At 38.4% G+C, this 27,932-nt stretch overlaps 1 protein-coding gene across 2 annotated transcripts; it reads left to right on the top strand.

Annotated features, from left to right (window-relative positions):
• The first annotated feature begins 1,616 nt into the window (after positions 1 to 1,616).
• On the top strand, positions 1,617 to 22,317 carry hpcal4 (hippocalcin like 4). Of its 2 annotated transcripts, none has more exons than XM_026930124.3 (4): positions 1,617 to 1,752; positions 17,344 to 17,519; positions 17,948 to 18,163; positions 18,302 to 22,317. In XM_026930124.3, exons 2-4 carry the CDS (start codon positions 17,358 to 17,360, stop codon positions 18,497 to 18,499), a joined length of 576 nt encoding a protein of 191 aa, XP_026785925.1. In that variant the 5' UTR covers positions 1,617 to 1,752; positions 17,344 to 17,357; the 3' UTR covers positions 18,500 to 22,317. The 2 variants fall into 2 exon arrangements, with proteins under 2 accessions (XP_026785925.1, XP_026785926.1); XM_026930125.3 differs by lacking the exon at positions 1,617 to 1,752 and adding an exon at positions 15,444 to 15,743.
• The last annotated feature ends 5,615 nt before the right edge of the window (positions 22,318 to 27,932 follow it).

Raw genomic sequence — 27,932 nt, 5'->3', positions numbered from 1 at the left:
TTGATGTGAACATAACATAACTGAGGCTCTTGATCTGTATCTGCATGATTTCATGCATTGCACTACTGCCACATAATTGGCTGATTGGATAATTGCATCAATTAGGAGATGTACAGGTGTTCCGAATAAACATTTCCATGAACTTATAAAAAAGGGTCTGTTCTGTTTTTAGGCCAGCTGTTGAATTCTGCAAATAAACATGTGGCTATATTATTCAAAACAACAACTGACAGTATTTAGATGAGACAGACATGAAAGCACAGCTTAAAGCTCTTCTTATATAGTTTGATCCAAATTTCCATCACTAGAGCATTACAGTAAACAGTTCCGGTTACATATCCACAAATGAAATCAGGGTTATTCCAGGCAACTCCAGCTCCTCAGCCTTTATTTTTTGTGAACAGCAAGCAGAGCTGAGCCCTGGTATTATAATTTGATGGAACTGTAAATCATAGCATGACATGATGATATTATAATAAGAATGATACAGCTTCATACTGCAATGTATTTTATTTCAGAAGGGTGAATTCATTTAGACAAGGAAATGGTTAGCTGCTGTTTATTTGATCATTTAATAACAATGATTTCATTTTAAAGGCTTTATGCTATCTTGCTAGCCAGAAAAAAGTTATATAAGTATATCTTCTGTGATTTGGTGTCTATGTCTGGAAGTCCATCCATCCATTCTCTGTACCGCTTATCCTACACAGGGTCACAGGGGGATTCGGGGCACAAGGCGGGGGACACCGTGGACACCCTGGACGGTGTCCATGACAGGACATAATCGCACACACATTCACACACTACAGACAATTTGGAAATGCCAATCAGCCTACAACGCATGTCTTTGGAATTTGGAGGAAACCGGAGTACCCGGAGGAAACGCCCGAAGCACAGGGAGGGGATGCAAGCTCCGCCCACACGGGGCGGAGGCAGGAATCGAACCCCTAACCCCGGTGGTGCCTGTCAGGAAGTCATAATCTCAAATTATGAAAAAGTAATCACACCTTTGAAAATGTGAAATTATACATAGTAACTGCCCTTGCTAATCACACACATGCTACAGATTTGATGGATGAATAAATTTTTCATTGTGCTTGATGATTATTTAGTCATTTATTAACTGTAAAGTGGCGTTAAATGAATTAACTTTTAACAGACAAATGTAAGATTTTTGTTTCATATTTTGGTTGATTTAAGTGGTACAGTTTTGAGTAAAAAAACAAAAACAGGGAGCAACTGTTACAACCCTCCCTGGTCTCCTCTATACCCTGACGGTGGTGTGTGTCACAAGAGTCTAGTAAAGCTGTACAGCCTAATTGAATGATCTAATTCATTTGTATCTGTTACCAAACCAGTGCGAAGCAAATATCTAACCCAACTGGCCACGTCTTTAACTGTTACCACGCTGTTTATCCGCATGGCGGTCTGTTTAGACGCGCTGTACGCTTCCGGAAGCTTCTTTTGATTGACAGGACATATCATCGAATCATATTCGCGCTAGATTTAGCCCTCCCGCAGAACCTTTGAATTCTGTCCAATCAGAGTAGGCTTTGGGTGTTGCTTATGCAAATGTGGTAGCCAGGGAGATGCGCGCGCTCCATTCATTGCGCCCGGCTGAAAGGAGAAGCGAGTGCGCGCGTGCGGCTCCGCGATTCTGCACGGTTCCCCGTTGAGCGCCGTTCACGCGTGTAGCCGTTTACAGGAACACTTTGCGGACACACACACACGCCAAACACCGCAAACATTTGGGTGAGTCATCCATGCGTCTACTTTCAGCTGTAGCAGCTCTTTTATAAACGTGTGCGTAATTTTGTCAGCTTCTTATAATAAACGGTAAATATCAAAACGTTAAAGAGACCACCTGTATAATAAAACTTATTTATATTATTTCCCTCTTATAATAAATATAATGACAGGCCACACAGATGCTGTTTTGGCTTGTCGTTTGTTGATATCTGCAAGCATCCAGACAACATTTCCATATAGAGTCTTTATATATGAAAATGTGTCCTTGCACTTTTTAGGCACCACAAACAACCCAGTAGCAGCTGTAATGGTTGTATAGCCTAATCATCAAAATGCATGTCTAATTCCTCCCTGCAGTGTTGTGTTACTCTGCATTAGTGTGCTTATGTGCAGCAGGCTATCCATACTGATCTATATGTGTATCTGTGTCCCATTGCATATGTGTGTTCAGCTGCAACTGTGGACTGCTGTATTACTTTCAGACTTTGTATTACATCAGACTATATAAGTCTAGATGAAAACCCAGAAAGTGGTTTATTTACCCTGTGCATGGGCAGATGTGTATCTTAGTGGCAGAGAGTGACTGGAGCTGCCACTAGACAAAGCTGTGAGCACCTATCCAGTCTGACTGCAGTGAGATCAGAACATCTTTCATCCACCTCTCATTAGAAAGATGATACTGGATGGAGTTGTCACAGTGTCAGTTTTGTGTGAGACGAGTTTTATTGAGCCACACAGACATGCAGTGATGCAGAGGAAATAAATAACTGTGTTGGGTGAAAGCGGAGAGGGACATTGGTGTTATGCCGACCAGACAGACAAACCTTGACCACCGAGGAACTCCCAGAAGAAAAAGTACCAAAACGTCATATAGCATATAATGTCTTGGGAATGGTGTTGAAAAGTCAAGTACTTGTGGAAAAGACAGGTGCTAAAGTGTCAGTAACTAAACAGAAGTTTAAGGTTCAGTAGACCGATAATTGGTTGTCAAAGTTCCTGTAATATTCTTCAGTCTTTAAAAACCTATGCAGAAATATTGTTACTGATTTGAATTGCTATTTTTTTCATGTGATGTGAAACAAAGTTAACATTGTTGGACTGAGATGGGATTTTTTTGCCATGTTTATAAAATAAATTTCGACCCCTTCACGACAACACTACTTGATGTGGACACATGGTATTATTCCCACTATGTCTCTATGTCACATTTCAGCCCTTCTCCTGATTAGATAGATCACATGCAAGCTTGGTTTTTATCCAGTGTTTTCTTGCCCTGTGCTCCTGGTGACTGAGGACAGGTGATAGGCGTGGAGTCTGAACTCAGTACCTCTTTGTCCCCACATCCTCCTTAGTCTACATTCTGGAGTGAATCTCACCCATGCAAAAAAAAAAAAAAATCCCATTCAAGGAAACACATGGCCACTGTCAGTATTCTATTTTGTCCCAGACAAAAGGGACCAGGCAGTGCCAGGTGTATCAAATCGTGCACACAGAGCCGTTTGATCAATTGCCCACATGCTCTGTTTCTCATGGTGATGGATGGCAGTTCCAAAATGGCTGAACTCAAAAAGATGTGGACAGTCACTGGCTAATCAGACAGCACGACTAATCAACCCACCTCAAGGGAACTCAATGCAGGAAAAACAAAAGGCATGCATGGACAAAAAATGAGCAAAGGACAGCTTCGTTTTTCTTACTTCCAATAGGTGCCTGTTGGTATTGTTATGTTCCTCTCATCTAATAGAACCTGAAGATTCTTTTTGCTTGCTTTGCACTGCTGCCTGTTTTGAATGTGAATGAGAAATGAGTATAGTGCTATAATGAGCAAGATGCTGTCAAACACATTTAGCAGCTCGAGTCATCGCACGATGCCACAGGCCATGTTTGGACATCACAGACACATTGTTCCTCATGCTTACCCTAATGTTATGGTACTTGGATCTGACAGAATCTGGAAAATACAGGTTGACACAGCTAATACAGAGAAATAGGATTACGCATGTCTTGCCACACTCGCTGCTGGCATGACTTTCCACTGATATGCTATGAAGCCAAGTGGTATTTCCACTAAACCAGTGGGTGGCTTTCAGCTTCCCTTCTATTTACAGCATTTTTATCTTTAAGAGGAAATGATTTGATGTTTGGAGAGGGACAGTTTCACTGAGAGTTTAATTTTATTTTATATAGACAGAAATCACTTACTTATCCTTGACTTTAATCAGCTTGGTGAGTGTCAGAGCCTTTTCTTTAAGTAGTGTCCTACGGATGTTTGAGAGAACTTGGCTTGCTGTAGGACCCTAAAGTAAGGTACTCAACCTCTACCTGTTCCAATGAGTAGTCATATAGCTTAAGAACTATTCGGATTTGACTAGTTTTACATGGGGAGGTGGTATAATGTATTTATTACCAGAGTATTGCTGGAAATTTGGTCCCATCTGAATCCATACATCCCTGTATTTACAGACTGCACATGCATGGGTCTGGAAAGATTGCACCGTTTTTTTTTCTTCTATAAAATGACCAGTAGTAATATCCACAGATAATAAATATAACCCATCCGAATTGACAGGTAGGTAAAAATTCCTTTATGTATTGTGGGAAAAGAGGTTTTGCACTTTTTCTTCAGTATAGAGACCCTCCAGGAAGCACTCTTTTCTATCGTCTCCCAGCAAAACCAAATTTGCTTAGTTTAAAATGCAGAGCAAGAAAATATAGACAATGTTTAAAAGGACTCATCAGAGAAGTGACAGGGAATTTTAGTTAAGTCATTGAGTTCAAGTAAAGCCTACGTACATGTTATGGGCACATGACTTACTAATGATCATAAGCACTACAACAAGCGGATATAGTAATGAACAAAATAATCACTTTTCATTAAAGATAGGAGATGTGCATTGTGTGCATGGAACATTTGGTGTGACGACCATTTAGTGTGATGACCATCATGAAGACACTCTTATCCCGTGCAAATCAATCATAATCCTTACATACATCCTCCAGCAATGTCACTTAATGACAAAACTTATCCGAATACTACGTTAAAGAGGTTAGGCAAACAATACAATGTTATATACAGATAAAGGTAGTAGTCCAAGTTTATTTATTTATTTATTTATTTAAGCCTTAGATAAAACTTGATCCAAATGCAGTATGTTGGTACTATGAATATGTAGTGGTTTGAATATTAAATGTTGATGAAGTCCTAATTATTTTAGCAAGGCCCCTGAGTCTGTACTCCTTGCCAGAAGGGATTTTAGTCATCAGGTGCAACCCACCTGTTCTCTGGGATGTTATGAAATCGTGAATGTTGTGCAAACCCTCAGGTTAGTAGTTTAATGTAACTAATTATGAAGCACATGCAGTTAATATAGTCATACACTGCTATTTAGCTGGGTTGATCATCCACCATCAGCTACCCCTTATATCTACAAAATTTGCATTTCTCCATCATACAACGTATGTTGTAAGTTTTCCTCATTACCCACAGTCCCGAGGGTATAACAGGAAGCTTCAGTACCAGTTGTCACCCTTGGGGGACTGGGCTGTTGATGTAAGGATATCCTCATGAGCAGGTGGAGAATGCCTTGTTTTTTTCCCTGTGTGTCTGAGATGCTGTGCAAATAAGACAAGTGTGCAGTTTCGAATGACCAAAAAAGAACAAGAGCATTGCATTAGAAAGCACAAATGACAGCATTCAGCACATTATGGGATGTAGAGATCCACTGGTACCAAGACTTGGTATTGTCAGAGAGAGTTTCCTGCTTTTCCATCGCGCTGCCACATGAGCGCAATTTTGCTATAGAAACAACACCTGTTTCAGAGGTTCTAATTTAAAATGGTGTAGTGGGACCTGGGCAATTCCAACAAGGCCGAGACTAGGCGTGTTTTGTTTTAGCCACAGTTTTTCATCAACAAGACATAGGTGGTTATGAATCTGTTGTAACTCTCTTGCAGGAACTTGGCTTAAAAAGTGCTCCAGTGGAGGCAGTTGAAGTTATTTGTTGGTTACTGGTTTACCTCATTTTAAACCAGAAAATGCAACCTTTTAATTATTGCTACTAACTTGCATCTGAGGCCTCAGTTTGTGTATGTTACCTTGATATAAAGACATAGAAAAGAGCGAGAACGCATATAAACATGTACAAAAACAATTGCCACAATTAACAGCCATTATTATTGTTATTAGTCAGAGCAAATATAAATATCTATTCTTTCACCTGGATCCTTTCATGTATTATTTAGAACCCCCTTTTGTATTGTGTCCGTCGCCCTCAGGCAGTGCACAAAAGCACTTCCAGTGGATGATAATGGTATCTGACAGTTATGGATCTGCCTCTATGCCTCTAGATAAGCATGGTTGACCTTTAGTGCTCAACAGCTGCATTATTTATGCCCACTATTGGTTTTTATGCCTTATGTGCCAGTGAAGAATTTAATGACTCACCTGTAATTGAGCTACATTCAAGGGAAAGTTCCCTAAGAAATTTCATATTTTGGCATCCTTTTGAATATACTGCATGTACCAGGCGAACACCATAGTATGCGAAGAGAATAAAAGGTTAACTATTGTTATTGAACCTCATTTTACTTTCATTTTCTTAAATGACTTAATCATAAGCCAACACTTTTTATTAAAATTTATTGTGGTCTTAATTGATGATCTGCTAATATCGATTAAGACATAAAATTACATTTGATAAAGTATGCATCTACAAATTCCGAAGCAATTCACACATCAAGAACAGAGTATTGTTGAAATACATAAGTATAGTTGATAGTTCAAGTTTTGCTGCAGTAGCATTTTCCAGCAGTCCAATACTGAACCTTCATTGAGATGGACCTTCTACTTCATCTGCCAGAGTGGTTTGCGTGCATATCAATTACTCCATGCATATACACTTATTAGCCCGTACTTGCTATTTAGTGTGTACTAAATTAATTATGATTATGCAGCAGTTCAATACATAAACATTTTATTGTAGACTTCTTATCTTGAGTTTTGAATATATGGCTACCTAAAATAAAACAAAACAGACCAGGATTAAACATGCAAACAATCATTAGTCTGTATTAAACAGTGAAAAAACAGCAAGGCAGATGGTTATTATACCAAATTCTACACCAAGTTGGCTTTTACACCAAATTCTCCCCAATTTGGTAATCTGCCAATCCCCATCCACCTGCCAGCTCTCCCCTATTATAAGACAGCTACCAACTGGGAAGAGTGAAGGCTAACACATGCTTCCTCTGAGACATGTGAAGCCAACTAATCACATCTTTTCGAGCTGCTGCCCATGCGGCATCACAGGGGAATGTAACACATCCCAGGGAAAGGACTGTCTGCCCTCTTCCACATACACAAGCTCACAAATGCCCGTGATTAACTAGTGTCACTGTGATTGACAGGAAAGAGAGCCTATGCCATCCCTCCCACCTAGAGATTTTGCTCCCTTGGCTCATGGCCACAGATGGCTGTGGCATAGTTGAGAGTGTAGCCTAAAAACCATTAAACCTGGAAATGTAATTGAGGAGTGGTTTGATAAATGCCTTGCTGTTGTTTATCAAAGTTTAACTACAATAAATAGTGTAAAATAATGATGTTCTGAATCAATTTGCTTTCACTATGAAGATGACTTGTGGACCACTTTTTTGAAATAATGGTTGACTAGTAAAAAATTAATAGACATGCAACCCTTAACTTGAAATATGTACAGGCTAATGATGTAGTAGTAGATAATGATGTAGCTGTAGTGTTTGTACTGACACTGATGTCATTGTACTGTGTCACAGCTAAGGGACAGGAGTAGTTGAACTTAGGCTGCATTACCACCAACCAGGATACTTTGGAAGTTCCTATTTTGCTGGTAAAGGTGCAACAGCAGCAATTTAATTTATCAGTCCTGAGTCTTTTACATCTTGCCCTGTCCCATATATTCATTTCAAAGCTAGCAGGAAGTCATTCTCCAGGTTAAAGTCTATAACAGTCTCCAAACTGAGTCATCTTGACTTTTATTTTTCAGTCATATCCTGTGACTAGCTCAATGTTCTCCACATGTGACAAAAATGTGTCTTTTTCCCTTTTTCCGATATATACTTCAAATCTCTCTGTCTCTTTCTCTGTCTCCTTTGTGTGTTGGAATTAATCCACTGCAATGTCCCAGAGTCCAGGGTTCCTATCTCATTCAGAAGCTCTTAAAAAACAGGACACACGTGGCTGGAATGTCAAAGACATCACAGAGACCAGCAGCCTGCCAGCTGTGGTCTATCGATCTATCTGAGTGACAATGATCAGAGAAAGATGGAGGGAAAAAGAGTAACAGGGATGCCATGAAAACTAGATAAACTGTCATATTTTATAGCACAGCTTGAAGAACCTGGAGAACTCTGTGGCCTCCTGTAGGATGTTCTAAGTTTTGAAGATCTGTTTATCTCCATAGTGGTTTTATACAAATATTGGAACATTCTCCAGATCTATTCATCTGTCTGGATGAAATTGCAAACCAGAAGACCACCTTGAATAGCTGCAATGATGTAGATATTCTTGAGCTTTGGTCCTATTAGTCCTTTGGTTCACCCTTTTCCGAGTCCTCCAGGACGCCTGGGCTTATGTCACTTTCCAGGAAATCAATAATCCAGGCTTAACAACTGATAACCGTCACCCCTTAGAAAATGGAAATTGTAAAATGAGAGCACCATTTCTTTTTTTCTTTGCATTGTTTTATGTTAAATATGATTTTCTGAAATCTGTCCTTGATTGTTATAATCCTGAAAATTTCTTCAGTTAGATGAGGTTGAGTAGCTCTTCATTAGTCTCTTCTTGGTTAGTTGTAATTCCACTGGATATCTTGGATACCTTAGGAAAAAAACTTGTTGAATTGTTTTGTGTAAAAACAATTTACTTGCATTCATTACATTTTTGAGTATGAAATACCCACTAAGAATGCACACTACAAAAGTTTGTCATTCTTGCTTGTTAGTGGCTAGAGTTCTGAAGCAAACTGAATGCAATGTCCCCTAAGTGGAAATCTAAATTAAAAAAAGGAGACTAGTCTGGAAGAAGTGTATCTAAATTACTGGTATAGTTACCTTCTTTGCTTAAGATGTTTGTGTATGAATGAGCTAGACAAGTGAGTCTCATATCTCAAGTTGACAATATTAAGATTACTGCGCTCATTATTGCAGCACAACCTCTCACCTTTTCCAATAATAGAACCCAAATTTCATTGACTTAATACATCTAATAATAAATGAATGCAACAGCCACCGCCATTAAATTGATAAGTGGTTGCTACAAGTTTAGCCGCTGTTCACTTAATTAAAGAGAACAGTGTGGTCCTCGCTCAAGGTGATCTAATAGACGTTAAAACCTGCCTTACTGCCTATGTATTTATGTCCAAAACATGAAAGGCTTGTACACAGACAACCACACCCCCACTGTGGAGATATTTATGGCATTCTTCCAGTCTGGCATGCTTCTTATGCTGGTCAATGTCATGTCCTAGCAAAAACAAATGTCTCTTCAATATAATCATCATAAATCAGAAGAAGAAAGCATGTACTGCAGGCCATATGAATTTAGAAAAAATATGAGAGCACTACACATTTGTTTTTTTTTTTCAAAAGCACTCTCAAAGAAATCTATTTGGAGTATCTATTTGGAGAAATCTATTAGTAATACTAGTACACATTAATATCCTCAAGCTGTTCATGGCTGTGAAATGCCTACCGCGTACTTAAAACCAGATTTTTGTGTTTTCTGTGTTTGTATGTAATACCTTAAACACCACACACCATGGTGGTGGAAGCCTCACAGTTTGGAGATTATTTACACACACACACATATACACACACACACACACACACACAAACACACACACATACCGATCACCCGTAACATTATAACCACCTGCGTAGGTCCCACTTGTGCTGCCAAAACAGCTCTGATTCATCAAGGCATGGACTCCACAAGACCTCTGAAGGTGTTCTGTGGTATCTGGCACTAAGACTTTAGCAGCAGATCCTTTAAGTCCTGTAAGTTGCAAGGTGGGGCCTCCATGCATCGGACTTGTTTGTCCAGCACATCCCACAGCTGATCAATCGATTGAGATCTGGGGAATCTGGAGTCCAAATCAACACCTTGAACTCTTTGTCAAGTTCCTCAAACCATTCCTGAACAATTTTTGCAGTGTGGCAGGGTGCATTATCATGCTGAAAGAGGCCACTGCCATTAGGGAATACCGTTGCCATGAAGGGGTGTACTTGGTCTGTAACAATGTTTAGGTAGGTGGTACGTGTCAAAGTATCATCCACATGAATGCCAGGACCCAAGGTTTCCCAGCAGAACATTGCCCAGAGTATCACACTGCCTCTGCCAGCTTGCCTTCTTCCCATAATGCAACCTGGTGCCATCTCTTCCCCAGGTAAGCGACACACGCACCCCACCGTCCACATGATGTAAAAGAAAACGTAATTCATCAGACCAAGCCACATTCGTCCACTGCTCCATAGTCCAGTTCTGATGCTCATGTGCCCATTGTAGGTACTGTCGGCAGTGGACAGGGTCAGCATGGGAACTCTGACCGATCTGCAGCTACGCAGCCCCATACACAGCAAGCTATGATGTACTGTGTGTTCTAAAACCTTTCTAACATAGCCAGCATTAACTTTTTCAGCAGTTTGTGCTACAGTAGCTCTTTTGTGGGATCGGACCATACAGGCTAGCCTTCGCTCCCCACGCACATCAGTGAGCCTTGCATGCCCATGACCCTGTCACCGGTTCACCAGTTGTCCTTCCTTGGAGCACTTTTGTTAGGTACTAACCACGGCATACTGGTAACACCCCACAAGACCTGCTGTTTTGGAGATGCTCTGACCCAGTCGTCTAGCCATCACAATCTGGCCCTTGTCAAAGTCACTCAGAACATTATGCGTGCCCATTTTTCCTGTTTCGAACACATCAACTTAGAGAACTGACTGGTCACTTGCTGTCTTATATATTGCACCCTTTGACCAGTGCCATTGTTATTCATTTCACTTGTCAGTGGTTTTAATTCAAATTCAAATTTTATTGGTCACACACACAACCACACACAGTACGACGTGCAGCGAAATGCTTTTCTTGACTGTTCGCGACACAAAATAGAATTTACATAAACCAGAATTAACTTGTATATAGGTAGAAAATGAAAAATATAAAAATAATATAAGGGATATAAAAGATGGCAGCAAGGGTATGACAATATTTGGAATAAAGTGCAGATATGTGCAGTTGTTTGTGCAGTATAATGCTGTGCAACATCAGGCTGAGATAGTTGTTGTGAAATTGTCAAGATATATATATAATATTCATAAATAAGGGGTAATACGGGTATATTAACAGGAATGTAGGTGGTGTGGTATTGTGCAAACAAGTCCAAGCTCTAGTCCTAGGTGTTGTCCTAGTTGAAGCTCTAGGTCTTGGTGTTGTCCTGGTTGTCCTGATCGGGGTATGTGCATGTGTACTTAATTAACATTTTGCGTTTGACTCAGTTGACTTCCAGTTTCACTGTAACAAGCAATTTTGAGACTAGATGTAACTGCAAAGAGGATTTAATGAAAAAGAAGTGTGTCAGGCAAAATTCAGTAACTGCTGAAACAGATTCAGAACACAGTAAATGGATAGCAGTCTTAAAGTCAAACAAACCATAAACAAAAGTGGGGTAGGAAACCACCAGAGGAAACCAGGTCAGTAACAAAGCTCAGACTGGTTTGACAGATACAGCTAGGCTTTTAAAAGAGAAATCTGGGGTGCTGATTCAGAGCTAACAATTGTAATGAAGTGTCTATAAAAATGAAAACCCATTTAATATTATGGGGAAAAAAATACTAGTGAACTGTTTCTTCACTGATTGGGAAAAAAAGGTACTGAACTTCAGATTTCAGGTGGTATGTGATACCCTGTCACTGGAGTTGTACTAGGGTGACCACCCGTCCCATGGGACATATAAAACATCTCTAAAATATATAAAAATAAGTATAGTATATATTATTCGACTGGGGGTCTAAACTTTCCCCTCATAAACGTAATTCTTTTTGGTTTTTACAAAGTGAAGGTTTAAGGCAAGGGTTCCCATCATTTTTCATTCCCAACAGCTCCAAATGGACATTATGAATTTTCTGCTACCCCAAGTCTTGGCAACCTAGTATTTTTTTTGTTCCAGATTGTTGATTTGGGAATTGCTGTAACATTTGAACATGTTATCATCAGTAAAATATGTTTAACATAAATGACAACAACAAAACTTGCAAAGGGGAACATCATATTTAGTGACATAGTGACATATCTGGGTACTCTGTTTTTTTCAGTGTTTGGGTTTCTCCTCTTTATTTAACATCATGCCTTTAAATCCATATTTAATAAATGTTTCCACATAGATTTGTATTTGTTTCCTGTTGTTCCACTGACTCAGAATCACGTGTTAACGAGGTAGACGGATGGCAAAATTGTCCGCTTTTATTGCTCAAATCTTATGCTAGTGCAGTATGTCAGGATAGTGAAAAAGTCGAAAATAGTACAAACATCACTAATTTAAATGTGGCTTGTTTGAATGTTGTTTGAAAGAGGAGGATTGTGAGTTCCTTTCATGACCCCATTTGTAAATCATGAGACCTCACATGGGGTTATGACGCCTAGTTTGGGAATCCCTGGTATAAGATGTTACAAAATATCTCACAGTCTCACAGTAAGCATTTCACTTGTTTAAATCACTTGTTTACTAAGCGCTATATGAGAAGTACATTTCATTTCAGTACTGCCACTGCACATTTTGTCTTTTAAACCAAAGCACTTTAAACAATAAACATTTGTTTATTTAGCTGCATGCTACCAGTCCATGATATTATGTTGGCCAGATGACCATAGTAATGGTAACTGGACTATCGCTCATGATCAATTAGGGACACCCAGATAATGAGCGATAGTCCAGTTACCATTACTACTGTCATCTGGCCAACATAATATCATAATATCAATATCACTGTTCACACTAAGCAGTACCCTCAAGTACTGTTTGCACCTTTAACCAAGAGAGCCAAGAGGATTTTTGTGTGTGTGTGTGTCTTTATAAAAATACCTTCTTTTTTGAGGGTGTTGGAATTTTAGCTTGCACTTAGAATGTAATCTATGTAGTATATTAGAACAATGGCATTCAATGGCATTCAGTTTTACATGTATTTATTTTAAGTTGAGAGCCTCAAGGGTCTTGTTATCTATGTAAACTAGCAATTACCTTTGTGTTGGGGCTCTAAGCTTTTCACTAATAAAAGATTAAACAAGTGGGGATACAGACGTACTTATAGTACTTGTTTTTGTATACTGTTTAAAAGGTGAATATCTAGAACCCTAAAAAATTCTTCAGTTTGTCCCTCACAGAGGTTATATTTAGAGTGTTTCCTATCAGAGATTATTCTGAGTTAAAGGGTAGGGATCCTTAACTATCCACTTTGTTTATTAATTCTCTACAAAAATGGATCCTGTTCAAGCCAACGAGGATAAGGAACATACCTGAAGTAAGACCTCGTTTATATAATTCTCCCTAGCTTTTGCAGGGAGAATTACAAAAATGTTGGAAACGGCCCAGGATAATGAAAGCTAGTTGGGGATCAGAGCCAGGGATTGCAGTCCTAAGAATGATGAGAAATAAGTTGGTGTTGCGAGCATTACTAAATATAATTATTAAATAAAGGTAGTAAAAATGTGTTAGAGCAATCCGGGCACAAGGTCATACTGTTCCTTTTGTGCAGCAAGTGTTTGAGTTTTTATCCAAAGGGTTTTTTTTTTTTTTTTAACTTCGCTTGTAAGTAAAAAAAATGTTGTCTTCCTGAAAGATTAAATATTGTAAATGGAAAAGAACCACTGCAGAACATGCAGTTGTTGGTTTACTCAAAAAGAAGCGATGAACATCTTTCTAGAACACTCTACACTAGAGTGCAGAATGGTTTGAGAGGGCTGTGAGGAGACTTCGTTTAATCACAGGGTTGCCAGGTCTGATTTGCCATCATTTTCATTGCCATCATTTGCTGCTTGTGTCACCAACTTATTTTCTCATCATCCATATGACCCCAACTCTGTGGATCTGTTCCCTGACTAGCTATGATTATCCTGTGTCAGTTGCTAACATTCATAGAGGATTACATAAAAGAGGCCTGACATCAGAGACATCTCTTATCCTCTTCTGCTTTAGCAGGGTTTCTTTTTGTACTGCTGTCACAGGAACCTCTATATTTAAATACTGCCTTGTTTAAAGTATATTGCATGGCATTCATTTTATATATTACAATGCATTTTGCAGCACTAGCCATGTTGTTAGCCTTTAAAAGTAGTGGATATGGTTTAGAAGGAGAATATGGGATATTTAGATTTAGGATATTGAAATTTTGCCACGAAAGAGGCACAGATGTGGCAGAAGCAAAAAAAAATTGGTAAAAGATAGAGGAGTTTTCCACTGAACATGTTTGTGCTGTTGCATCCACAATGGCAAGCAAACATGCACCCAGAAAATTGCAGAGTGATGTAATCAACCATGTGATCTTTAGACCAAGGTATAGGTCTCAGAAAAGATACCTTTTTTCTGTTTGAAGTATAACACCAGCTTATTATCTGCTAAGGCCTTTGATGCTAAGTAGAGCTTGTAATGGCACACAGGGGGTGCTTAGTGCTTGTACCTAGTCCTTATCAATAAAGTTTGCTGCTCCTTCAGTGTGGCTGAGCTCTAGTAGAGTGGTCTGATTACTATCCCTTTATAGCAGTACTTTAATTGTAATCACACTCCTGTAAGTGGATTCTTTAACTAACTATAGTGTACAGTTCTAGTAGATTTCAGCAGGTGTTGATTAGATCCACAATAAAAATATAGCCCTGCTCATAGTGTGGGCAAGTAGCAAGTTAAGGTTGGGAACCCAAAACACTTTCACTGAGACCTTTTCTGTCTGTGCTGCTGAGAAATAATGTGCTTGAAGGAGGTCAGTTGTTTGGTTCAGCATTAGGCAGGGTGAAACAAGGTGTCTTCCTCTGTTTTGTTTTGTGTTTTGCCTCTTCTACCCCCCAAATGTAGCCCATAAAGCCCAGGGTAATTAGCCGATGAGTTTAATCAGATGTGTTAATAAGGTAAAATGCGACTCCACAGTTATGTCACCAGGTCTGGCCTCTGACATGCAAGACCCTGCAGTAGATTAATTCTTATATGAAACCTCAGCTCTTGTCAGCTAATCATTGACTGTGATCACCTTGACTGGAATCTGCCCAGTTTGGGTATGTCTCAAGCATACACACCACACAGCAAGAGGACATACAGCTAATTAATCTTCATAAAAAAATTAAGGTGGTATTTTCTTACATGGTGTTGAGGAAAAGAGTACAGCTTGTCACAGTTCTGTGATTTTCTATATAAATATATAATAAAACATCACACACCTCAATTGGTCCTCAATTGGTCCTAAAATTTTAGGTAATTCTATCACAATGTAACACAGTAGTTAACAGATTGCATTATGTTATTTGTTTAGCAACACATCAGCCAATTTGCAGAAGGGATGTGGGTAATATTAAGTACCCTTACTGCTTCTGTAGCAATTAACAAGGTGATTTGCATTCAGGAGCTGATTAGCTGATCATGAGGACGTGTGGGCACCTCTATAAAAGCAGACCTTTTTGGCAGTTTGGTTGTGTGGAATGTTCAAGTTTGTCACCAGGCCAAAAAGAAAAAACATCAGCAAATAGCTCATAGACGCAGTCGTTGCTGCTTATCAATCTGGGAAGGCAACTGTCAAACAACTTGAAATCCATAATTCTACAGTGATAAGGTTTATTAAGAAATGTCAGATATTCAAGACAGTTGAAAATCTTTACAAGGGTGGTTGTCCCATCAAATTCATCATAAGCTCAGAATGTTTGATGGTCAGAAAATGTTAAATGTGACTCTCAAAAGAAAATAGACTAAACAGGTCTTCTATATGAGGTAGGTGCAAGACTCTGTTTTCCTAATACAACATGAAACAATGGCTTAAGTTAGCAAAGTTACATTTGCTTAAACCTCAACATTTCTGGAGTGATGTCCAGATAAGACCAAAGTGCAGATCTTTTGTCATAATGCATAGCTCAATTGAGTTTACCTTGAATTTTTCTTTATACCAAAACATTCTGGAGGCAATTGTTAGGCCATGTGTTGGACAGCTGAAGTTTGGGTGAAACTGGGTCATGCAACAAGACAATGATCTCAAGTGAAACAGCAGAAGTACTACAGAATGGCAGAAAGGGAGAAAACTGAGTAAGTCAAAGTCCATACTTCAGCCCCATCAAGATACCACGGAAGGGCCTTAGGAGAGCTATGCATAAGCAAGTACCATCGACCATCAATTAAAGTAAATTAATGTTATAAGGAAAAGTAGGCAAAAATGACTCCAATACAATGTGATACAATACAATACAATACAATACTCTGCTAAAGGTGGTTAATGATTAATTGGGTATACTTACTTTTGGCCTGAACAGAAATACATACAATGTGCATGATATAAAGTATTGTGGAGCTAGCTACCATAAACATTTACTCAGTTGCTCCACAGAGAAAGTGATGAGGTAAAAGTGTGTGTGATGTAATTATGATTGACATCAGATATGCTTCAATGGCTCCTGCATATTGTTTGTGATTTTCTGAGGGCTGTGATGAACAGCTGAACCACTGACTAGCATACACTGCCAAAATACACTAGAGAGTTTCTTTAAATGCATTTAAAATGAACGTGAATCACTTCATTGCCTGAAAAGTATCATGAAGCCTATGTCATTAGTTTTAAAGTTCATTAACTGCTCAGATGTTCAATTAAAGCTTCCTGTCTAAAGCCAGTGAATGGGTGTGATGCCTAGAGGAGCAGAAATTACCTGAGAATTCCAAAAAAGGTCAAAGAGAGAGGGAGCAGAATAGAGCAAGTGGTGGTGAAAGAATGGGGATGGAGATGAATGCTTACCTCTGATTAGTCATCATGATCACACATAAATGGCCTCCTGTCATGAGGAGAGAAATGTGCTGTGGGCGACTGGGCTTCAGCAGCTCTGGTGCATAACCACTGATGCATTTAGCCATTATAGCTCCTCGTCAAGTATTTAGACCTGTTAAATATTTAATCAACTTTAATAAGCTAAGAGTCCAGGTAATGACTCATTACAGTGGCACCCCATTTTTCATGTGTACCCAAATAACCATTTTTAAAGCTCATAGAAATGTGGGCTTGCCAAATATATCTCAGGCTCCTAGGTGGGCAGATATGTGTCATACTGTAAGACGTAATGTCAGTACCAGGTTGAAGAGACACACATTTATAACATCAGAGTCTAAAGGATCAGAAAGACTTTAGGAAACGCTAATCTAAATTATATTGGCTAATCACTAGAATTTCACAAGACACTTCTGAAGGTATTTTTGGCATGACCCAAATGCGTCAAGTAAATTTAATGGCAGAATAAACAATGGTTATCAACTACCATAACTATAGATTTAAAAAAATGTTGTGACCTTGCTGTTGTAATAACCATCATTACCTCTCTATTTCTGTCCATAGACAGGTTACTAAACATGGGGAAACACAACAGCAAGCTTGCTCCAGAGGTTCTGGATGACCTGACCAAGAGTACAGAGTTCAACGAGGCAGAGTTGAAGCAGTGGTATAAAGGCTTTTTGAAGGACTGTCCCTCTGGCATCCTTAATCTGGAGGAGTTCCAGCAGCTTTATGTCAAGGTAAGTCTGTTTGCACAAATATTACAAGTATTATATATATATATATATATATATATATATATATATATATATATATAAGTATTATGATTCCAAAGGTTTCAGCTGTATGGTTTTACAGATGCTTTTAATCTATTCACTGTTACCATGGTCTCTAAAGTTAATGTTAAATTAACTAGAATTATTGTAGATCCCCAAGTTTCATTAGTTGCTATTGGGGTCATTTCTTCTTTTTGAATTTGCAATTTAAAAAACACCACCGAGAATACACATGAAAAGATAACTGTTTAAAAATTTATCACAAATCTGCTTTATTAGAGTAGACTTTTTATACCTTCTGAACTCACCTAAGAGGCTATTTGTTCCAGAGCAGTATATGCCAGGTATATTTCATCCAGAGTGACTCATAGTGATCTTGTTGTATGTTACAGTTCTTTCCCTATGGTGATGCCTCCAAATTTGCTCAGCACGCCTTTCGTACCTTTGACAAAAATGGTGATGGCACAATTGACTTCAGGGAGTTCATCTGTGCCCTGTCCATCACCTCTCGAGGAAGCTTTGAGCAGAAACTCAACTGGGCCTTCAATATGTATGATTTGGATGGAGATGGCAAGATTACACGCATGGAGATGCTTGAAATTATAGAGGTAAAAACTTTATTATACACTTTGACATGAGGAAGATAGCTCATTAGCATTTTTTTGTAAGAGCTAATCATGCTAGAACCTGATTTGTCTTAATTTCATCTTCACCTCCTTGCCACCTTTGTTTTTTATGTATCTCAGGCGATTTATAAAATGGTTGGCACAGTGATTATGATGCGCATGAACGAAGATGGCTTGACACCTCAGCAGCGCGTGGACAAGATCTTCAGCAAGATGGACAAAGACCATAATGATGAGATCACACTGGAGGAGTTCAAAGAGGCGGCCAAAAGCGATCCTTCCATTGTCCTCCTACTGCAATGTGACATGCAGAAGTAAGGGAGAAGCGGAGAAAGAGGGTGAGAGGGGGTGGGAGGGTGTAGGTATAGAGCAGGAGGTGTGAAGTAACATGTACAGACATTTAGACAGAAGTAGGTTAGTAAGAGTAGAATTATAACACTATGTACATATAGTAGAATGCAGTAGGATGTGAGAGTAAACAGGTTTGGGGACAGTTGAAAGAATAAGTGGGGAGTGATGAAAGCCTGCATCTTTGGTCATGCATTGAACTGTACTACTTGTCAGACAACTGTACCATGCCAATGTGGCTTTCAAGCCCAAACCTAAAACAGATAAGATGTTGAAGAACCTAGCTTATTTAAAAAGGCCATTTTAATATATAATACTCCTGATCCTTGGAATTTTGATATACAGTAGAACCATACGAATTTATTGAACATTTCAGCAAAACTGGGGCAGCTCTATATTCTTAAGGTTTTGTCTCCTTTAAATTTTGTCTAAACATCAAATAGCCAATATGCTTCTCTAGCCAGTTAACAAAATTTCCAGTTAACGAAATATCCTTCCATAGATAAAGGACCATATTCAGAGTTGAGTTATATGCACATAGTGAGGATCTAATACCAAAATTGCCCACATCGGTGTTCTAACCTTAAACATAACTACAGACTTGCACACTACTTGGACAGTTGTGTGGGAGTAGTGTGTGCAGGGTGGAGTTTGCCAAAAAATACAAAGGCACGTCTATATGTATGTGGAACCTCAGCCAATTTTCTCGTGCAGTGTCAGCATGAATGAGGAGCAGTATTAAGTCCAGCATCACTGGCTGACAATTTGATGTGACCACAATATGTCACACTGAAATTTCAGTTTTTGGTTCTAAACACACTCTAAAAACACTCAAATGGCCTTCCATCGTTTGGATGAAGGTTAACAGAGAAGACAGCTTCTTAATTGGAGACATTACTCTTAATTGAGACTTATGCCAAGGACTGAATTATATATCAATAACATATGCCTAAGCGTAGCAGACGAGTGCTCAGTCAGCTTATCCTTCAAACTGTGGGCACATTATGTTTGTAGGAGAGTGCATGGAATTAACAAAAGACTGGCATTATTTTATTTATATATGTTAAATTAAACCAAATTTAATTAAATTACAACTTGGACTATTCATGAAGCAATACATTGGTAATATACTAGACTTCTATTGCCATCTTTTCATTTATATATAATCACATTAGACTTTCTGCTTATTTTTTTGTAATTATTTATTTATTTATTTATTTATTATTATTATTGTCTCTTGGTTTTATGTTACATCGTACTTCAAATGACAGCAAAAGGAAGAAAATATGATCAAAATATCATTTGATTTCTATCTGTTTCTAGTTTCTATCCGCTGAATTTGTTGGGCTTAAAGGCAGGCATTTGTGTTTAAAGGCAGTGGTCCTGGCACTATTGAAAACTCCAGCACTTCTATTCATTAAAAAATATATCTGGCAACATCAGAGGCATGAACTTCACACAGGTCATTTTAATAATCTAAATGGGTTATCCAGAAAATCAACTTAAGCATCTGCACAAACTGACTCTGAATACAGAAAACTTTCCTCATGTAAATATCAACTTAAATATCATTTAACTTAAGTCTCCAACTCTGAATATGGCCCAAAGGAGATAGAGGCTTGTGCAGTGTTGTAATTATGATGGATATTAGATATGCCACCATAACCTACTACTGAATGTTTGAGACTGATACCATACTGGAGGTCTTCATCAGCTGCGATGACAAAATACAGATCAAGACTTAAATATCATGGTTTATAAAGCAGAATAATTATTGTCTCACACTTGTTCCGGGTCACTCTCACATATCAAAAAGTAATTTTGCTAGCCTTAACAATTAGAATATATGTCTATGTAATTAGTGAAATGTAAATGTTTCATGAGACCTGCTTTCATATTACAACACTGCTGCATTTGTGTTTAAACACAAAAGTACACTCGGTATAGGATATCAGTCTGTGTCAATGTGTGAAAGTGTGAAAAAGTGTAAAGTGGAAATGTGAGGAATTTGCATTTGTATGTGCAAAAGTGTGTGTCTACGTATGTCTGTAGTTGTTTGTATGTATACGTGTGTGTGTGTTTGTGTGTGTGTCTGTGTGTGGCTGAATGTATGAATGTGCATTGGAAAACAAATGCCTCAGTCTATGACTTTCTGTTATAGTAGCTGTCCACACCAGTTCTGAGAGTATTAAAGTGATGTTTGTTGTTGCTGGTGTGGTCGTCACTGTTCTTACTGGTTTTCTAATCAGAGCTACCTTTCTCTGCAGTCCTGAAGACATATAATCTTTTTTGTGTGCCTCAGTGTACAGCCTTAGCAGTTATCAGATGATCGTAACTGTATTAATATTGTCAAAATGTCTTTTGCTTTTTTCCCTCTGGTATAGTCAACGTGAACACATTCGGAAGTCAAAACTCTTATGTGTGTCCGCAATATTCACGCTGCAATACTTATGAGAATATTGTTGCACTAAGTAGAGGCAAATACTTCTTGTTTTATACTGCCACTCAGTGGTGAAATATTTACAATTTTTTTCGATAGGGAACAGTGTGAGGCCTAAAGTGCTGATGTTAAAAGATTTTCCTGCTTCCTCTTACAAACATAATGGACCAAAATAAAAATAAAAAACACAGCATGGTTCTGTACTTGATGAGCTCTTCTATGGTGCAGAAAACAGTGAAATAATATTTTTTTTTCATGCGTTCTATAGAAATATTGGCCATTTTTGACACTGCTTGTGTTGGTCTAAATTGTAAATTCATGTCGGTGGCAATTTTATTCTAGCTTGTATGTGGAGGACAGTCACATAGATTACAGCTTCTTAACAGTTGCCTAAAACTTCTTAACTAAGTAGTTTTAGTAGATCATATAATGTTTTTGCTGTGGTAATGAATTTGCAGTTGATTCACCAGCGGAGCTCATAAAGTCACGGCTACCTTTATGTCCTTTGACACTGTAATATAACTGGGATATACTTTCCTTTTGCATTTCCTTACCACATTTATTACATCTGCTGGAAGCTCGATTTAACTTTTATTTGGTGTTCAATGTAGAAATGTAGATGATAATGTCATGTGTAATATTTCTAGTAATACCATGAATATTAGGGTTGCACAATAACAGCTAAAACAATAATCATGATTCTGTTGCTCAGTATTGAAATCTCAATTGTCATCCAATGTATCCAATTTAGGAATAAAATCGTTTTATTACACCTGACCTGAACATCTTAAATCAGCATAAACAAATAAAAATAATTTAAAAAAAAGATTTTCCTTTCACTTCAAATATTATATTTCAATATTCATTAACTTGTATATATTGCATTGTATTATTAATAATGTAAGAAAAATTGATTGCTTAATTGAGGAAGCCAAAAATGATGAAAGCATGATAATCTTTATCATATTCATTAGGGCTGCACAATTAATCTTTAAAATAAGATTAACTGTGCAGCCCTAATGAATATGGTATTTGTATTAGAGATATACAAGTTCACTACATCCACTATGAGACTCTGTTACATTATCATTATTATTATCATCATTATTATATCACAACTTAGCAAGATTCTGTTATGTTAATGTATATCCCAGAATATAAAGCATAAAAGGGAATAATTATGAACCAGTTGTGCAATACACTTTTAATAATATATTTATGTGCTGTGTTTTCTTCATGTCTTTTCAATTCTGTAATTTACTTTTCAATATTGTAATCGTAAAGTTCCCCAAACAAAGATGTGTTATTTTTGGTACATAGATGAATAAAATTGTGGGTGTCTACTGAATTTCTGCAGGGAGTCCAGTGTTCAGTTATATCTGTCCGTATCTGTTCATTCAAAGGCACGATGGCTAATATTAACACTCATGTATCTAATCATGCAGTGTTGCGTCTTGCTGTCTGTCTCTGTCTTTCTCATACACACACCATTGTGTACAGCATATTTTTGCACCAACCTGCACAGTATGACTCACTCAGAGACAGTGATGTCATGATGAATGCAGTTGTCATGGCAGCAAAGCGGTGACTGAGACCAAAAAAACACACTTAGGTGATCATGCTCTTCACATATACATATGCAGGTAAACTACCTTCTGCCAGGAACACACAAATGCACACACATATACATGTGAACAGTTCTTTCCTCAGGGAAACACACACACACACTCATACCCATCACACTCTGTTCTCTTTGGGACACAGCAACAGTTGAACAAACACTCTGATAAATTGCCACACACATCTGAACACACTCTGGCCCAAAGAGACACACCAGTCTCCCCTAAGAGACATATATACATACAAACCCCTATTTCTGTTGGACGCAAGACACCGTTTCTCAATTTACACCTCAGTTTTGAATACTAAAGGCCAATTCACACCAAAAGCATTTATGATGAGCATGTCATGCAAAAGCTATTCTAACCAGTGTTTAAATCTATGCCAGGAGTGAGATGCATAAAAAATGTGCACCCATCCATCCTGTGTGAAGTGTTAGCTCCATAAAAATGTAGCTTAATTATAAAATACAGAATACACAACTGTTTTTAAAATAACAATATCAGCCATTTTCTGACATTGAACTTAGAGGAGGTCCTGTGTTGGTTTAAATTACAAAATCCGGTGTCATTGGTGATTTTAGTTCTATGACTTAACTCCTATGGTGTCCTGTGGCTTTACTTGTGTTTGGAAGATAGTCACATAGATTACATCTTTTAAAGAGTGGCCTAAGTTTACTATGTAGTGTTAGTAGATCTTGATCTACTGGATCTTTCAGCTGTGGTAATGAATTTGCAGTTGATTCATCAATTGAGCTCATAAAGTCATGCCTATTTTCATGCCTCTGTCACCAACAAGTCTAGTCCTTCTTGTTACTAATGTGCATGCCTGAAATACCCTTAAAATCTACACTCATAGAACACTTTATTAAGAACACTATACTAATACTGGGTAGCACCTCCCTTTGCTCTCAAAACAGCCTCAATCCATTGTGACATTCCTTTGAGATTCTGGTCCATGTTGACATGATTGCATCACGCAATTCCTGCAGATTTTTCAGGTGCACTTTCATGCTGCGAATCTCCTGTTCTACCACACCCCAAAGGTGTTCTATTTGATTCAGATCAGGTGACTGGGAAGGCCATTAAAGAACATTGAACTCATTGTCATGTTCATGAATCCAGTTTGAGACTTCTGCTTTGTGACATGGTGCATTATTATGCTGGAAGTAAACATTAGAAGATGGGTACCTTGTGGCCATTAAGGGATGCACATGCTCAGCAACAATACTCAAATAGGTGGTGGCATTCAAGCGATATTTATTGGTATTAACGGGCGCAAAGTGTGCCAAGAAAATATTCCCCACACCATTACACCACCTCCACCAACCTGGACTGTTGACCCAAGGCAGGTTGGGTCCATGGATTCATGCTGTTGGCACCAAATTCTGACCCTACCGTCTGTGTGCCTCAGCAGAAATCAAGATTCATCAGACCAGGCTACGTTTTTTCAGTCTTCAACTGTCAAGTTTTGGTGAGCCTGTGCCCAGTGCAGCCTCAGCTTTCTGTTATTGGCTGACAGAAGTAGAATCCAATGTGGTCTTCTGCTATTGTGGTCAATCTGTCTAAAGGTTTATTATGTTGTGCATGCTGAGATGCTTTTCTGTTCAACACAATTGTACAGAGTGGTTATCTGAGTTACTGTAGCCTTTCTGTCAGCTTGAACCAGTCTGGCCATTCTCCACTGACCTTTCTCATTAACAAGGCACTTCCGTCTGCAGAACTGTCACTCCCTGGAGGTTTTTACTTTATTGCACCATTCTGAGTAAACTCTGGAGACTTGTATGTGAAAATCCCAGGAAATCAGCAGTTATAGAAACACTCAAACCAGCCTGTCTGGCACCAACAATTATGCCACGGTCAAAATCACTGGGATCACATTTTTTCCCCATTCTGATGGTTGATGTGAACATTCCCCAAAGCTGCTGGCCCGTATCTGCATGATTTCATGCATTGCACTGCTGCCACACGATTGGCTGATTAGATAATTGCATGAATAAGTAGGTGTACTGGTGTTCCTATCATTCCAAAGAGGAATTATATTTAACCTTGCTGTGACCTTGACTCTGTTTGGATCGATTCCAAAATCTAATTAGTTCATCAGTTGGTTACAGAGATAATTCCACATAAATCCTACAAACATTCAATCACTCGTTCTTGAGATATGACGCTAATGAGAACCGTGGACTGAAAGATGGATGGAGGGATGGACTGATGCGCAGATGCATGGACAACCTCAAAACATAATACCTCCACCACCTAGTGGCAGAGGCAAAATATTAAAAAAAAAAGCTTTACACAAAAGTCAGTTCACTTCTCCTGAGTTATGCTGACTTTTACATTCTCTCTCACATGACCTTCTACTGATGCTGTACGTTTAGACATGCTCTATAAAGATGATCTCAAAAAATCACTGAAAGATGCAACAAATACAGCCTACATAAACACATGTTTTTTTTCTGTTGTGAAGCAGATTGTCAAGGCTCTAAAAAATTTAGACAAAAAAATGTTTGCTTGTAATGAGAGACATGATTAGTAAATATATGCAGTGACCCATGATCATTCTGTTCCACTGATCAAAACAGTAATAAATATAGCACATATATTGTTTAACTGTATGTACTGCATTCTATAGCATGCATGTAGTGCTTAAATTTGTAAACTATGCTGAGGAGGAAATGTACTCTGTTCGCTTGACAGCTCGGTGTGCTTGTGCATGGCTGGTGAACTCTGTGTGAAGGGAACTTCTGCTGTGGGCACCAAGAGGGGTGCTGTCTTACACCATTTAATGTGTGAGAGAGTGTGTGTGTGTGTATGTGTGTGTGTAGGAATTTATCATGGTGGGGACCAAATGTCCTCACACGGATAGGGATATCTGACAGTTTTGACCTTGTGGGGAGAATTGGCTGGTTCACATGAGGAAAAATAAGGAGACAAAAAAAAAAACCCTAAAAGAGCCATAAACTGGAAATAATGAAATAATGGTGGCTCTGTTATGATCCGTGGGCCATTTAGCTGGCACGGTTTGGCTCCACCTGTCCCCTTAGAAGGAAGGGTCACTGCGAGTCAACACAAAGTTGGCAGGAGACAACGTGAAGGCTGATAAGCCAGTCTGGCTCTGTATAGGCCAGAGTTCCTGTCTCATCTCACTCACATGCAGCAATGTACGCATGCTGCATTGATAACTACAACCAACACAGTTACTTTCTATTAGTTATGTAGAGAACAAAATGTGTGGTCTTAAAGGGAACAGCATAAACAATTTGGACAAAGGGATAGAAACTAGAAAACCAATGTTTGTTTTTTGGTTTTTTTTGTAATCTGTGGAAACGGGGATATTAAAAATGAGAATAGTGTTCACCCAGTTGATATTCAGTACAAGGCTCTGTCAGTACAGTTACACTTTATTTATCTAATGATGCTGTTTGCAGAACTAGCACATGAGTCCATTCTGGCTGTCCCTAATCGTTGTATACATCATTTTGAGATCCCATATATTACATGTGCAGACGATTGCACTATAAAGTAGATTATTCTACACTTTCCTATAACCATGTAACCTATTAACTTATTTTGGGAGTAAAGCAAAATCTGAAATTGTCATTGGGAGCAGCATTGCGGGCTGAGGGACAGGGTGTATCCATAAAGCTCAGTCACCCGGAAGCACTCACTCTCTGCAAACTGAGAAATGGGAAACCTGATGAAGAGACAATAAAGGAAATAAATTTAGAAGGTAATTTTTCTTCCTTTTCATTCTCTCACCTCCGGTCCGCTTTAATCTGTGATATACTGGACTTCAGCCATATGTGTGTGTGTGTGTGTGTGTGTGTGTGTGTGGTTGTGTGTGTGTGTGGTTGTGATATACATATGTAAGCTCCAAAATAGGTTTGTCTCGCTGGCTCTCAAGTGACTAAGGGCTGTCTCTTCTAAGAATTTTATTTATTTATTCTACATTTTTTCTATTATGAGTTGCATTGTGATGTAGTTTCCTGATGCAGTTTGCACTATTTTTTATTTCTGCCTTGACTTAGCTGTACTCTCACTGAGGGTTTCACCCATAAATTGTTTTTCTTAGCATCTCACTATGTTGCAACTCATTATTTAGCACAACGGCCAGATGGAGATGCGAGTTATCCTTGCCACAACAATGCAACAGGACATTTTGGAGAGAATAAGTCTCCAAAGCAAGCCATTTCTCTTACTCATCTTCTTCTAAAACAGAAACGCAAACACACTCACAGTAGCTGCAGCCTGTCTCTGTCTCGCACATAAACGCAGCAGTGCGCACAGGGGGGTGGTTTGTTGCTAAACTGCTTATAAACCTGATCAACTAAAAACAGATTGCATACTATCCAATTACCGGCTAGCAGAGAAATTGTAGGAAAATGATAAGTCAAGAGAAGAACTGAAGTTTAAGGTTTTGAACTAACAACACTCTGTTAAAGTTTTATAATTGTGATTTTAGCAGAAATAGCCGTACACTTGATAGTTTTTTAACCAACTATCACATTGCATTTTCCAAAGAGCATAACTTTTTTTTCCTCTGACAGCAATGACTTATATACATATTTTTCTTATTTTTCTTATACTTATATACAAAGGGTTACTGAGCACACTGGAGGAGGAAGCTTAGGGAACATGACATGGACCTGTTCTGAATGTTCTCATAGCTACAGGCATCCATTAGGTAGGCCACTGGATAAGCAGAGAGAGAGAGAGAGAGAGAGAGACAGAGAGAGAGAGAGGTCTCTAAGTGGGATTTGATGTAGTAAATCTGCACTGTTTCCCCCTGTTCATTCATAATACTTCCCCAACCTGCTGTGTGACCTTGCTATTGCCACTATCCAAGTAAATCAGAGTCAAAGGTTAGGGAGTTTAGGAAGTAATACAAGGAGTTTCTCTCCTAGTGCAAATTGTCTCAGTTGGGAGCACTTATTACTGAGCTGTTGTTGGATTCCCTGGGTTGGGTTTACCATCTTTACCACCTAGTTTTACAATAAATTTAATGACATGGCATAATGCGAAATTCAGTTAACTGTCACCCCACACAGACAGTAACCAGCAATATAACATTTGTATCCACTCATGTCTGCAATTACATATTGACTTTAACAAACTTTCAGCAATACAAAAAATAAAAAATTGTAAACTGATTGTACAGCTTAAGCTGCATTTGAGATAAAACCTGGGTGGTATTCTATGTTTGTTTATTATTACTATTATTATTATTATTATTATTATTATTATCAGTAGTAGTAGTAGTAGTAGTAGTAATATTGTTGTTGTGATTGTTTTATCACAGAAATTATATTTGATATGTAACTATTGAACATTGCTGTTTTCT

The sequence above is a fragment of the Pangasianodon hypophthalmus genome, chromosome 23 (assembly GCF_027358585.1).
Source record: "Pangasianodon hypophthalmus isolate fPanHyp1 chromosome 23, fPanHyp1.pri, whole genome shotgun sequence".
NCBI lineage: Eukaryota > Metazoa > Chordata > Actinopteri > Siluriformes > Pangasiidae > Pangasianodon > Pangasianodon hypophthalmus.
This window is presented reverse-complemented; position numbering and strand designations above follow the sequence as displayed.